This window comes from Labrus bergylta, chromosome 14 (assembly GCF_963930695.1).
Source record: "Labrus bergylta chromosome 14, fLabBer1.1, whole genome shotgun sequence".
In the NCBI taxonomy this organism is placed as follows: domain Eukaryota; kingdom Metazoa; phylum Chordata; class Actinopteri; order Labriformes; family Labridae; genus Labrus; species Labrus bergylta.
Genome location: NC_089208.1, coordinates 14,879,610 through 14,894,869, shown reverse-complemented (window position 1 = coordinate 14,894,869; position 15,260 = coordinate 14,879,610). Strand labels below are relative to the sequence as shown.

The 15,260-nt window shown below is 39.0% G+C and overlaps 1 protein-coding gene across 4 annotated transcripts in view; it reads right to left on the bottom strand.

The window, feature by feature from the left end:
- Positions 1-15,260, bottom strand: part of aff4 (AF4/FMR2 family, member 4) — a 35,689-nt gene that overhangs the window by 13,842 nt on the left and 6,587 nt on the right. Inside the window, exons 1-3 of one of the 4 annotated variants that reach the window (XM_020638314.3) lie at positions 11,431-11,679; positions 4,714-4,846; positions 94-879 (exon numbers count right to left, since the gene is read on the bottom strand). In XM_020638314.3, coding sequence (XP_020493970.1) covers positions 94-879; positions 4,714-4,846; positions 11,431-11,447 — 936 coding nt within the window. In that variant the 5' untranslated portion in view covers positions 11,448-11,679. Of the gene's footprint in view, positions 1-93; positions 889-4,713; positions 4,847-11,430; positions 11,680-15,260 lie in introns of those variants that run through there. The other 3 variants (XM_020638313.3, XM_020638315.3, XM_065962844.1) reach the window with 3 other exon arrangements.

The following is a 15,260-nucleotide window of genomic DNA, read 5'->3' as shown; positions in this document are numbered from 1 at the left end:
ATGAATACATAAACACACACTTACTGTAAAGAGTGTACATAGGCAGTCTAGTTAAGAATACACTTAAAACAAAAAGTGTGTGACAAAGCGTACCTCTACAGGCTGCGAGGGGATCTTGAGTTTGGAAAGTGAGGCCTTGCTGTTCGACTTCATCTCTCCCATGGTGCTGCTGTGTGACTGTCCGCTGTAACTTTCTGGCTGTGAGCTCTTAGGTTCTGCCGTTTCCTGGCCGTCCATAGGCCGTACGTACGCTGTGGGCTTCTGCAGCATGGAGCCGGGTTTGGACATTAAAGACGGGGGAAATGCCTGACTCGAGTGCTGTCCGGTGGGGAAGGAGGAGTGAACCCGTGAGGGGGAGTCCCAGTTAGCCTCTCGGTCTCGTGGGGACTTGGAACGATATCGCTCTTTGCTGTGATGCTGCTCGGCAGACAACGAGCTCCGCAAGTGGCTGCTGTTGCTTGAGGAGCTGAGGGAGCCCTTAGCCGGACTCGATGTGTGTGACTTTGAGTGCTCTGACCCTCCACTGTGTTTACTTGACTTCTTTTCGCGCACCTCCCCTCCGTGTCTTTGGCTACTGCTGCTGCTGCCGCTACTGCCTCCGTTTCCCCTCTGGCTGCTTAGTCCAGAGCGTTTCTGGGACTGGGTTGAAGATCCACCAGCAGCGGGGCCTAAAGGAGTCCACTTATTGCTCTGGTTGCTCCCGCCGCTACCAACACCGCGCTGATCACCGCCAAACAAAGGTGGACCTGATTTCTCCTCAGAGGAAGACGAGCTGTTAGAAGGTTTACCACCGAGCTTTGGAAGTGTGTCACCAATCGGCTCTTTCATCTCGTCGTAATTGCCCAGCATGCTCTGAATACGGCTGGACAGTTTATCTTCCTTGCTGGACTGAAGAGAGATGCAGAGAATGGAAGGAGAGGACAGTGTGATGATGAAGGGGAGAAAAATAACAACGGGGAAGAAAGGGGAATAAGTGAGAGAGAAATGAACAGAGAAGACAGGAGGGGGCAGAGAAAACAATCATTATGGGCACAAGATCAACACTTGGGTTAATTGCTTTCCATGAAAAACATTGAAAACATTTTATATAAAAATCACTTACAAAGAAACTCAAAATAAGTAAATTGTGCAAATTTTGCATATTGATACAGATTTATATCTTTAAAAGGAAACTAATTATATCCAAGTCTCTTGTGTCACCTGTTTTACATTTAAGATAATTGACTGAACATAGAGAAAATAATCGATTGAATAAAGACAGAAGCCTAATCTGCCTATCACACAGTCAGCTTGTTCAAACTCTGCCCACACCCATCTGTGAACACAGATAAGCGTCTACTACAGTTCCAACACAGTGGTTAATCAATCACTTCGAGGCTGCAGATTCAAGCCAACGTGCTTGCAAGTAGCCCGTAACAGCAGTCTGTACAGAGTTTCCAGTTTCACATCTCAAAGCGACCTCAAACCTCAGTTTTGTTTGACAGATTCATTTAGAGTGTGGAGAAACTCAAGCCATGATCTTCAGCAGGAAATGTAACAAGCTTGGTCACAACATGATCTCTCCACTGCCTCCTGTTAGTCTGGCCTTGCTCCAATGTGTGTAGTTGGTCAAGGTTTGCATGATATCCTTTTCTTATTTGGTAGTTTGGATTAATTTTTTTATTGCCAGTTTTACTGACATGCTTTAGAAAGATTGTAAAGATCCCTGTTGTGTCATAAATATGTCTACTTTTCTGAAAATACTGGACACATCTCTGATGCTCCGAGGCAGTGCTTGGGGTTTGCGAGCAGAGAAGAAGCACTGTTTTGTTTTTGACATAAAACTGCTTTATTCAGCATTTTACTGGGTGTAATTACTGGGTCTGTTTGTTTTGGAGAGGAGGACACCGGTCAGATAATTTGGCTCCCGTCCTTGTGAAGGATGAACACTGAAGGAATTCAAACCTAAAAAAGAGCTAACATGTTCAAAGACAGCTCAGCTGTTAGCCCCTCCTGAAAACCTGTCCACCAGAGACAGTGGTAAAGACACTCGTTCTTATTGTATATACCAGTTTGAATAACCAAATATCAAAAATATCAAGTTGAAATAATGGCCGCTAGATTCTTCTGAAGTCTTCTGTCATTGCTGACAACTTTTCAAAGTGGCTGCTTTCAAATTATATACACACAAATAAACGTAGTTTTTGATAATTTATATAAAATGATTGGGATTTTTTTTCCTGCATCTGGCACAAACAGACTAAGACAAAGTGCTTGAGTTTAATCACAAAAATCTGAACAGATTGTTCACCTCACTCATTGGCATGAAGAGTGATTGCAACACCTTCACGTTGTTGGCAGAGTCAAAACTGGTGAGTTGTACATGCTGTGCTGCACGTTTGGAAACAAGCATAAAAGAACGATAAAGCATGAAGTCTTAGATAATATCTTTGTAAATATAGTTTCATAAAGCCAGTTGCCTCAGCAGGAACTTTCTCAGGAATCTCTACAACAACTGACAAGCGCTATCTTTTTCCTGACTAGAGGAACCCTGTGTACTCTTTGGGTCCTGCCCCATAAATTGCATTTCAGACAGCAGACAATCAAAGAGAAAGAGACACTGATTGTCACTCCTTCAAAACGTCCTCTCAACGCATCTTTGGGCAGGGGTGCAAAAATAACATACAAAGCTTTTAGTTTTTAAGCTTATATATTCTATACCTATAGCTGAGCTAGTTAGGTTACAGCTCTCCACAATTTGCCCTAGCAAGCCTGCTTTACTGCTGGAAGCCACCATGAGTTTAACAAAAATGCATTTATACTGCAGCCATGTACTGTATCACAAACTAGATCAACATCAGATAAGAATTAAGTTCCTCTTCCATTACCAGACTGAAAAACAATATTGCTGTACTTAAATTTTCTACGGATACTTTTGTGCCCTTCATTTTTTGCAGCTGAGGTACGAGTGTGTAAACTCTGCACCATAAAAATGTTCCTGCTCTGCTGCTCTACATCTGGGAGGCCACAGCTGCAGCTGCCTGAACACATTGCCTTTTAATGCAGAACACAGTAAACTTACACTAAGTGAAGCATGACAGAGGCGGGGGGAAAAAAAGTCAACTGAAGCTTACATAAGGAGATATGAGGAGAAGAAAGATACCAGTGCAGAAGAGCCAGCGACTCAGAAATATTTTTCAACATATTTTGATGCTAAAAGACATTTTACCACCTCAGTTTGCTTTGTAGTCGTTTCTGAAGGCAGAAGAATGTTGAAAAAATTTGCCGCATGCCTCTTCCATTTTTTTGTGCGACAGGTCAAGGACTTCCTAAAAGTCAGCGTTCACTTTGTTGTGGTCCTAAACACACAGGCCTGCATGCATCGCTCACCTCTGGTAGCCTTTCTATTACCAACCTGTCAGGACACATTCCTCACTGCCTCTTTGATGGCTCGCTCAAGCTAAAGAGAGGAGCCACTTACCTCTGCTCAAATCTGGTTAGTGGCAAAGATTAGACCAGTGCGGAGAACTCAAATCCTCTCGACAATAACACTGACTGGGTGAGAGCTGGCTGGCCTACATATATTTGAGTCTGTTAACAGGAGGTGGAAGAAATGGGAGGAAAGAGGGAAGAAACTGGCATGTTCTTTGTTGATCATCTTCGCTTGCAAAACAAAAAAAAAATCTAACCAAAGACAGGTGTTGTCGATTCAACCACCTCTTAAAGTGCAGTTAAACTTTCATGATATAGTTTAGGCCAAAACTGTTTAGAAAGCATTACATAGTGTTTTTAATGACTATGATTAACACAACCGCATACTGTGCTGCGACCTTAGAGTGCATGTAAGATCAGCTAGATTAAAAGAAGGGCCATCATTGTCAGTACAACTTGTTCAGACACGTCACAAAAAAAAAACAGATCCAGATGAGTTTATAAATCCTGCTAAATAACAAAAGAGTAATTCATTCTTGTAAAAAAAAAAGAAAAAAAAAAAGAACAGGCAACGATAGAAGCCTGAATCTGATTTTTTTTTTTGCCAGGTTCGCACAGCTTTTTAGAGGTGACATTAGAGTGCTTTCAGGGTACTTCACACGAGCATTTCCAGACTCTCAAAGCGTCTGTCTTTGAAGCATGAGATACACTCAGTAGAATCCATTTATACCAATAGTGATAAATGGTTATTGTTTTCTTTGTTAATTTGATCAGAATACAAAAGGTTGTTGTGTGGATGAAACACCTGATAATGTTGAAAATCAAGTATTCTATTAACAATATATGGTCAGATTCAAGCATATTCTAAAAAATGAAACCTAACTGTTGTGATTAAGAACTGCAATTCATAATTTCAACCCCGTTTTTAAAAACTATTAAGATGAAAAAAACGTACACAACATTCAGCTTAAAGGTTGTTGATGTTTTTTTTAGACCAAGGCTTTAAAAAAAAAAAAAAAAGGGATGAAAATCAAACAAATATTACAAAAAGCCTCCTTACACCTGCACGTAAAAAAAAAAAACACCAAACCATTCCATTTTTGCCTCTTAAACTTGAAGCTAAACAAAGTGAACCAAGCCATGGAGAGATGTGAAGTTTCAAAAGAAATGTGTTGACAAAACTGTTTCAAGATGATTGTTCCTTACTATATGTGCAGTTCTCACTTCCTGTGGCATTACAAACTCCTCTAAACAGACTCGTTGATTACATGTCAAGATTGAATGTGAGGTCAACAAACTAACCACTTTGTAGGGTTCAGGAAAGAGAGGGGAATTCGCTGGAAAGGCCTCTCCTCCTCCTCCCTGCTGGATTTCTTGATTTCTCCTTTCTCGTTCTTTCATTCGGAGCACATTCCGGTCCTCACGGTTCATGTTGCTAAAAACGCAAGCAGATGAAAAAAACAGGTCAACATATATGCATGCTGAGAAGAGACATATACACCGCTTCATCGCTACATGGATGGTCATAAATTGAAGAAGAAGGATTAAGAAATTCAGACTTCAGACAAACACACCATGACGGGTCAGTGAAATGTACCTAAAAACTTCCAACAGCCAGGAAACTTCACTACATTCAGCCTTCAGTTATCCTTCCTGCTATGACTTCTGGGTTTGTAAATAAATACCAACCTGCTCAAGTTTCTAAGTGTTCACAACAGTCAGGCTGCCATCGTCTACTCTCTACTTTGAGTCTGTTTTTTGGTAGGCCACAAATTGGACTTGCATAAGCAAAAACCACACACATGAAAACAGAGGAGAGCAGCAGAGATGAGATGACCAATGAGAGAAAGTCACCCCTAATAGGCTTAGGCCAGTCTAGACAACCTGGAGAAGCCTACTTCAACTGCTAATAATCTACATGTGTGAGTCAACTATGCAAATTTTGACCTGAAACAACTAGTTTTTGTTTTCATAGAGACATTTTTCAATTGTTTTCAGGGCCAATAGCTCATCAAATCTATCACTCCAGCAAGTTTTAGACTAAAGGCATATTGTCCATCACACATATACACCTCATAAATAAATAATAAAAGTCCTCTGCATGGTATGATAAAAGGTAACCTTGAAAAGAGAAAGTCCCTTACACTATTCTTGCTCAGCATCACCATTCATTAGAGAGAGAAAAAAAATAACAGTTGTGTCCCTCAGTCCCTCTGGACCTTTGTCAACTACGCTCTCTTCCCATGTCTTGGGACGTCCCACACGCTTCCTTCATGTGATAGTTGGATGTGCAACAACCTCCTTTCAAACATTATATGATAAAAGGTTAAAAAAATAACTTTAATTAGATACAAAACTCTTGTTGCCAAATTGTGGCCTGAAGCAATAACTTCTCACCTCTCTGCCCTCACTGTCTTTCTGAGCAAAATCCTTGATGTGCAAAGACAAAAGTAGAGGGCAATCTACTTGATTGACTTCTAATCTTGATTGATTTATTGATTGATTGATCATTGAGGATGGAGAACTTGTAAGTGAATGTAAGAGTTTGTATGAGACGGTAGTGTAACTTGTTGGTATAGAGGCTGCCTAAAACACTGCATTTCACGAGGGGGCAATCCTTTTTCGCTACGGTAACAAATCAAGACAGCCTTGCTCCAAGCCAGATCTGCTTTATTTAACTTTTAAACCGATAATAATTTACAAAATGCACATCATGCCATGAAAATAATGACTAGAATTAAGAATATTGTAACTAGCCATTGGTATAAAAAATAAAATAAACCTTACTGGGGATTTATGAGACAGAATTTTGATCCGACACCTCTAAACTAAAGTCCTTATTTTGCAAACAGAAGAGTTACCCCCTCCTGAATGTTTTAAATGTAGGTTTAAAGCACCTCACCACTGAGGCTTCTTCTAGACCAGAAACACAAATTGAGTTACGTTAAAAAAAATACTGTGCACTACAGAGGATATGACACTATCCTGTCCATGTTTTCAACATGCTCAGCCTGATGCCTTTTGGAATGGTAAAATACAGGTGTGTGAAAAAGTGTGCTTTCATTGAGAACCACCACAATAAAATGTGACTACAGTCTGTGATTCATCAAAGTCCAAAAGCTTTAAGTATTGAAACAAGCTGATTTTCAGCCAGGCGTGTTTCCTCCCTGTTTGAGTTGACAGCCTCAGCTCTGCCAATGACAAGCATGACTTTAAGGCTGTTGACAAAGAGGGATCATGTAGTAGCCACCCTTACTCCTCCTAGATTCTAAACAAAGCATAGGAGGTTTTAAATCTTTACTTTGTATGCCAGAAAAGACTCAAGGACGCAGAATGGTAGTTGTTTGTGACGAGGAAGAAAACACACTGTACACTATTCACTGACAAATGATCAAAGTAATAAAGCCACCAGTAATTTTGTAGGCTAAATCTTGGCAGAAATTCAATAAAACAGCTCAAAGGTTTTTTCTTTTTGACAATTTTCAGCCAGTTATCTATAGGCTTACCAGTAAAATCTAAACTATAAAGTCCCTCTGCCTGTTTCACATCATCAACAAACCCACACGATGAATCATCACTCGTAACAGGCATCATGATTTGCGCACCATAAACTAGACTACCTCATAGTAGATCTAAGGAGGACCATGACCAGGGTGAGCCATCTGATGCACAACATTAACACCCGTTTCATCAGAAGAGGAAAAAATTAAATAATCCAAACATCCATCATTAGCCTGCTGTTATCACCTCTGCACTTTATTTGACTTACAGAAAAGCTAAGAACCAACTTCAGGCTAAAACAAAGACACTGATAAGACAGTTCACAGTATTGTTTTTTTTTTTTAATTGATGCTTATCTCAACCTTTTCTGTATTTTATTCTTTACTTCTGTAACAATACAAATTCTCCTATTGTGGGACTTATAGAGGATATTTCTTATCTTGTCTTGTCTTGTCTTGCCCTACACCCGATCATCCTTCTCACAATCAATTTAAAACAGCCCGAGCAGGAAAAACATTTAACTCAACTTCAACAAAACAAAATCGTTTAACTTTTATTTTTTTGTTAATAACAGTTTTTAATGAAGGTAATTAAATGATGAGCCTTTTGTGTAAGTTAGGGCTGGGCCACTAAGGCGCTCGCAAGCACATCATGTTACTTTGTCCAGAAGCAGGAGGACAGAGGGTTCTGTTAACGGACAGAGGGTTCTGTTAACGGACAGAGGGTTCTGTTAACGGACAGAGGGTTCTGTTAACGGACAGAGGGGGGCAATAAGTGAAGGACTGGGACTCAATCAGGGAAAAGTATGACAACTTCTCAAGGATACAATCTTTCCTTCATCAATCTCGTCCACTGTGACTAAAGCTATTTGCTGAGAGGGTCACTGTCTAGTTTATGTTTCCTATTGAGACTGATAAATCCTAAAAACATATATAAAGCAGAAGGTAGTGTTCAAAGTTTCAGCCTAATCTGATCACCGATATATTGTAATAACAGCATTAATGGACCGTTTTTGAGACTCGCTCGTAAAACAGACCGCTCAGTGCGCCACTCCCTCCGATGTTAAGAGTCAATGTAGCTCGCCCACTGACAAAAACTCTCCCTCCCTGCCCTGTAGATATAAACCAATAATGACCCATACAGATCACCAAAATGAGTGATAATCACAGTGTTATGAGAAATGGATGTATTGGTCAACACCATGCATGGAGTTTTTGCAATATATGAGCAGTTTAATTTACGTGTGTCAATTTAAATATTACAATTCAGCAGAGGAATTTAGCTGTCTGTGTTGTAAATGTTTCAGTAAAATGTCTTTTAAAAAAGAAAATAGTATAAGAAAGGAAACAGTTGTAATCTATTAAAGTAAGAGTCTCAGCCAAAATTTGTATCTTGGCGCTGCATCTGAGACAAACCATACAGGAGAGTGTCAGTGTGATTGTGTCAAAGACGAAAAAGGCCCACGGTTCAAGCAGAGCAGATACGTTGATAAGGACAGAGTTACAGATGCTCATGTTCTGCTGAAATAAAACAAGCGCACATAAATAAGCTGGAAAGACTTGACCAAACTATTCAGCAACCGTGTGCTGTGCGCAAGGCAAAACTGGGACGTTAGTATTCTGCCTTCAAATGGCCGCCTGTAACTTGCTCCACCAATCTAGTTAATTCTGTTTGTTGCTTTTTATTTTCCCATCAGTCTAACAACACAACAACAAATCCAAAAGGTGTTTCATGGATTCCTATATTTTTGCCTTGAAAATAAGCACGTCTATTATACAGTTAAACTGGTTAGACAAATGATCAACATTAAATGATCATGTGCCAAGGGCACATTAAGATTTCGGGTAGTTCTAAACTTTTACATGTAAATGAGCCTGTAGATCAAGTGGGGTTGAGAGTGTTAATGGGAAACAGTTAACACAGTGCTAAATGATTAAAAACTGCTAGGCACAATAGTCTTTATAAACACTGCTCCTACCAATCCTGCACCATTAATTGACCTGATCGGTTGGTTATTATTAGTTAAACAAGTGGTGGTAACACCCTGCCATACTGTAGCAATGCAAAGAACAAAAGCAAACGAGAGGCTTTTGGTTTCAACGATACTGGAGCTCATATTTAGGGCTATGCAAGCAAACATTTTATTGTACTTTCTTGTCTTAATTGACAAGATAATCCGTGTGTTTCACAAATCTTTTGTATTTAAACAAAAATGCCAAACATAGGCTCCGATGTTGTTTTTCAAGGATCTGTCTTTAAGAAAATTAACGTAGTGATCATGTCTTCCAGTAGCTAGGATTCCTTTTTACAAAAATGCGAATGTCATGTGTTCTGTTATAAATCCAGAAGACCCTATTTAGTTAGTAGTTATGAGCCCAACCAACAAGGCTAACCAAAAATTTATGAACAGTAGTATGGAAAAATGATCTGAAAAAAGTATGCCATTTCTTCTTAGTGCAAACGCAACAAAACATCTAACAATTTCTTCTCTCACTGAAAACAAACCGCCAAAAGTTTTGATATATTCTACTTTGAACCACCATATGTTGGTGCCAGTCCACTTATCCCAAATGTAACTGCCAGTCTGAAATAATATTCAGTTTTCTGTCTACAGTCAACTTAAAATCATGTTAATGCAGCCGTATTATTTGGCTTGAGATTTAGGAATTGTGTGAAAAAGTTGCAATAGCAATATTGACACACTTAAATGGCCTTAAAACCAAGTACTTGAATGAGATTAACTTTAAATAGGCAACAAGCTATTTTTCAACTGCACAAATTGGTCATTAGCCGTTTTCACATATGCACTCCGGATAAAATCTAGATATTTACAGGAGGATTCTCCCGAACTAGCCGTTCACATATGCTCCTAACAGCGGGGGACTTTCCCTGTCAGAAGGGGAGGGGTCGCGGGGGAATTTCCAGACGTGACGTTAATAAACAACGCGGAAGTAGCGGCCGAAGCAACAGAGTCCGCTACACAACGTTATAATGAGAATATTTGCCTTTATATCAATGCTATGTGTAATCTAATGGAATGACAACATCCACAAAAGAGAGGAGAACAACATACTGACGAGCAGAAAACATAATGCAGCCGTTTAATTACGTGCACAGAGATCGTAGGGGTCGCGTACAGACACTTTAGCCGGTCACTGTATATAAACGTCATTATCTTTTCATTGGCTGAAATTTAAATCTCTGGAGTATATTCGGCCACGTTCAGACATCAGCTCTTCCGGTTTATCTGCGGAAAAAAATACTAGGGGTCTGGCTGGATAAACTCCGGGTAATATCGGAGTAAAAAATTTGGATGTTTGCGTTCACACATACAGCTCCTCCTGGAAATCTCCGGAGTTTTTCAGGAGATTTCCGTATGTGTGAAAAGGGTTATTGTCATGTGACAACACACGATAACTGTTGACAATGCTGTAAGCTGAAGCTGCAAGAGTGGCTTAGAATCACAAAAGACAAAATAGGTTAAGGAGGGTATGTATTTACAGAGACAAAATCATCTTGATGCAAGTCAGAAAGTCTGTCCTACAAGCAGCTCATGTTGTCCCCTGCTGCAGCCCTAATTCTCCCAAGTAGGTTAATGACAGAAGCCACACAGCAACTCACTTTCAAGTAGAATAATTGTTTTTATGTAAACCCAGGTATTAGATAGATAGATAGCTAGACAGATAGATAGATACTTTATTGATCCCGAGGGAAATTCAAAGCATCCAGTAGCAGGTTACAAAGACGTACATGACATGAAACATTTGTTCCAAAATTAGTTATTATTAGGGGATTTCCTTTACCTTTTAAGTTCATGTTGTTATTTTAATTCTACGAGCAGGATCATAGTTTCCTGGCTGAACAAAAAGCCATCAACATCTAAATGAAAAAGAAACACCTCTGCATATTTTTCTTATTAGAATAAGTCACTAGTCAGAATCAGCTGTATTGGCCAGGTATGCTTAAACACACAAGGAATTTTACTTTGGTAGTCAAGTGCTTGATTTCCATAACAGACCAAGACAAGCAGCCCTCATTATTACTTTTTCCATTTAAAACAAGAAGGAATTTAAACAAACATAGAAATGTAAGGTGGCATATTATTTTGAAACAAGCAGACAAAACCTTAAATGCACACCTCCTGTTACACAACATGAGTTTGAAAAAACATTTACCATTATCAAAGTGGGTTGGCCTGCTAGGTTTAATGTATCCATTGTACAGAGTGCCAGAAAGAAAAGGTCAAAGTCTGCAGAGTTGAGAAGGCAGTTCACCCTGTATCTAATTTAATCAGCTCATCTGACGCTTTTTAACTCACAAAATTACAGCAGGCCTTGTCTTGATAACATATTTAATATAAAAAGGAAGAAAATACAGATATTGGCTTTTAGAAAGTCATCATGTTAGGCCATCCAAAACATTGTTTACAACTTAGTGAATATGAAGTTAGGTGCGTTATTCTGCCCCAAAACCAGGAGAAACAAGTAAAGCAGCCAACTAGCCATGCAATTCTCTTACCCTGACTGAGAGGCCATGGCCCCAACCACTGAAACATTGGAAGGAGGAGGGAGGAGGGCTCAGATCTCAAGGGATTCAAAAGTTGTTCTCGTCATGACTTGTTAGCCTAAATTTCAAACGCAAACCTCCTTAGACGAAGACAACCTTTTTTCCCCTGTTAATCTGTCTCTCAATAGTCCTGCGTGAAAAAGTGTAAGTACAGTTTCTTTGCTTGACTCGAAAGGTAACAGTGTATTTCCTTGGAGTGGAGACAAATCTGACTCAGTAAGGGGAGGGGACTGCTCGTGCTTGGGAGATACCATGTCGGACATAGCAGGGGTGATCACATGCGAGCTGAAGTCTGGGGAAGCAGCAGCTTTTTTTTTTTTTTGTTTGTGTTGTGTTTGTAGCCTTTGCAGAGAAGAAATTAGTTCTACACATTGCCAGCACTTTGGGCCAATTTTAATTTTTCAATTATGAAGAAAACTACCTGGCAAAGAGCTGAGGAGACTTTATAGATAAGTTAATTAAGTGCATGATTATCTGAACAAAAAGGGAACTGGTACAAACAAATTGCTCAAGTCCACACCAAAGCATATGACACCTGTAAAGATTCCAACATACTAATAAATCTTGGTCTAAAAAATGTCCCGAACTAATAACACCTTTATGGAATATAATCATAGAAGACTGATGCCCAGAGAAGTGAGGATTCAAAGTCTTAAAGCTGTTTTTCCTCTTTGGCTTTACTTGAAGTTTCAGTTTCAAGCTATGATAAAGTAAGAAATGAATGAGCATTGTGAGTTCAGCTTTACAGCTCTATTAATTTACACAACAGCATTTAAAGGAGCCATTTGGGAGAACATCTACAGGGAAGAACACAACACAGAGGAAGCGATCAGAAGGGAATAAAATCTCCCCTTTCTCCGATAATGGAACAGCCCATTTCCTCCCATATAAGGTCATGTTATTTTACACCATGGGACCTCTCCTTTGCGTGATGTCACTGCCCTGAGTAAAACCTGGCCAATCAGGGATCATTATTCCATCAACAACCTCCCTCTCTTTCCCCACTATGCCCTGAGCACAGGGCTCAGCACCCGTGCAGCCCCTTTAAAGAGACAGCGTCAAGTTTCCAGTAGGCCGGTTGTAATATTACAGGACAGAGTTTTCATCAGCCAAATATGATGACACATGCTGACAAAAGGTGTTATCATAGCATGTTGCAAGTTATAAAAAAACCAACTTACATCATCATCATGCCATGTTACCTCTGGATACTCTCGAAGTTTCTTATGTCTAGAGCTGATTCAATGTTTTCATTTCCTCTCATCACCTCTAAATCTTGCTTAGTGACTCTCTTGTGCATGTTGGTATTATCAGCACCTTTGTTTTTTTAATGGTGCAATTTGTACAAATGAAGTACTAAATTAAAAACATCCATCTTGTTTTACTAGACATGTGTGTTTGGATCAGAGATTCCACTTCAGGAGAAATAGAGTTCTGATTGCGCTAGATCATTTCATAATCTTTATAATGTGCGGTGTGTGTGGTAGTGGCGCCCTTTGGGGGATAATGCAAGGTGTGAAATCCAGGGAAAAAAGTCCAAAACTTGGGAAACTCCCTTTGACTCTGTTCACAGCCTTAGTCTGTATTGTGACACTTTGAGATATGTAGTTTGTAAAGGGAATTTAACAAACGACAGCACAAAATTTCCAAGGCCACGTCTCTCTGATCAAGACCTTTTAGAGTACTTTCGTAAATGGTTGTGTAATGTTTCAATCTAATATTAAATCAAATATACAGTTTATTGCTTTTTAATACTTTACTACTGTTGCCTGTTAAAGTATTAGCTTACACTGAGTGGTCAGTTATTTGAAGAACATTGTTTATTCATTTTTGTATATAGACAGTCAACTGTTCTTAGTTTATCTAATCAATAACAGAGCTCATTAAGAAGAAGCTTAAACAGATTTATGACATACTTTGCAATAAAATCTTATACCATGAATAGCTCAAGTTTAAAAGCTTGATGCTGAAGAAATGGTGATAAATTGAACTAGTTTTGAGTTTAGAAATGAGAGGAAATCCTAATTTCTTGATAATATTAGATGGCTAAAAATAAAACCAGATTTATTTATTCATTTTTGCTTATTACCGAAATCTTTTATGGTTTCCTGCCTTCAACGTAGAAATGTAGACACAATTGAGTATCAGAACAACACGCCCTCAGTTACGGGTACAGATGGGCAGCCAGCACCACCACCCCTGGTTCTTTTGAAGCAAATCTGCTGACAGCAGGAATTCCAGAGGGAGGGTACATTCAAATGGTACAAACCTGCCTCATATAAGCAGCTGTTTAGGGGCCATCAAAACCATATGTAGCTGAGAGAAGAACTGTTTGACACGACCAGAATACAAGGATTAATGAAATGCAATTCTAATCAACTCTGCATCACACAATCAAATGAAAAATACAAGTGGATGGATAAAGAATACCAAACTACTTTGAAATTGATTAATCTACGACAGTGAATGAAGAGGCTTTGAGGGGAGACGTGGCTTTAGGGTCTGGGAAATAGGGAAGATAATTTTTCTGCATTTATATCACCATTTAGACTCAACAGACAATTCTTAAACTAATTAGATTAATTAAAAAAATAATGATTAGCTGCGGCCTGAAGTGGCAATATAGAGAACATTCTTTAAAATTGAAAACAGGTCAAAAACAAGACCGTGCTAGAGATGATGCCTACATTTATGTCAAAATTAGGATGAAGTCTGAGTTTTCTATATTCTTGGTTTCCATTTCCAGTATAAAAAGATAAACTCAAATATTCCCTGATGGCTTTAGACTAGGTCTAATTAACATATCAAAACAAGCCACTAAATCTTGATTGGCATGTTCTCCAAACAACTGCTCACATCCTTTCATTCAGGAAGGTTTGAAGCATTTCATCTGACTCACTGCCTGGAATGCCTCCACTCAGCAGGAGTGCTTTATGTGAGGCAGAAGAGCACTGGAAGCATTTACCAATCAGGGCAGTACACAGTGCTGTGACTGTTTAGCATTAACAAAAACTAATTAATGATACATTAAAGCAAGTGTGAGGAGTTTGTAACTGGTTATAAAACAGCCTCAGTTACATACTGACATCTTGATAGAGTTTACATAAGAAAAGTGTGTGTCAATTGGAAGATTAGCTTTACTCTTTTAATGCATTTTAGGAGAGTCTGATTCCCTGTGAAATCAGATCAAATGGTTTAGGGCATGTCAACCTGCGTATATTTCAATATTTAGCCATAGTCTTCCAGTTTTGTCCGAGGATGCCTCCAAAATCTTCAGAAAATAAAAGATTGTCAAATAAGTTTACCAACATTTTGATATTGATATCCACCAAATCTTTCTGCGAGGTAAAAGGTATTATTCTCAGTTAACAAAAATGTCTCACCTCTGAGGATGACAGTATGACCTGGATTACAGTGTGAAGCAACATTGAATTTACCTCAAGACACATTTCCATTTCATAACAAATCAAAACCTTAATAGCTTTAAGTTTACACGCAGGTCAGTATAGCAAACTCTGCTAAAAGAGCATTCATACATTTAAGATTACTACTGGTGAAAAGTTATGCAAATATTGGTGAGATAAAAAACAAGCTTTTTAAGTGAAACGATCACTTCCAGCTTTGACACAAAACACAATGTTCATAGTAATTGTTTTCCGCCTCACAGTCAACATGAAACATGACACAATCTCCAAGAACAAGAACCTCTCAAGCTCAAGCTCCTAAATGTGCAATCCAAGCTTGTCATGGGTGTTTACTTTCTTTGTGCAAGACTTTCTTCA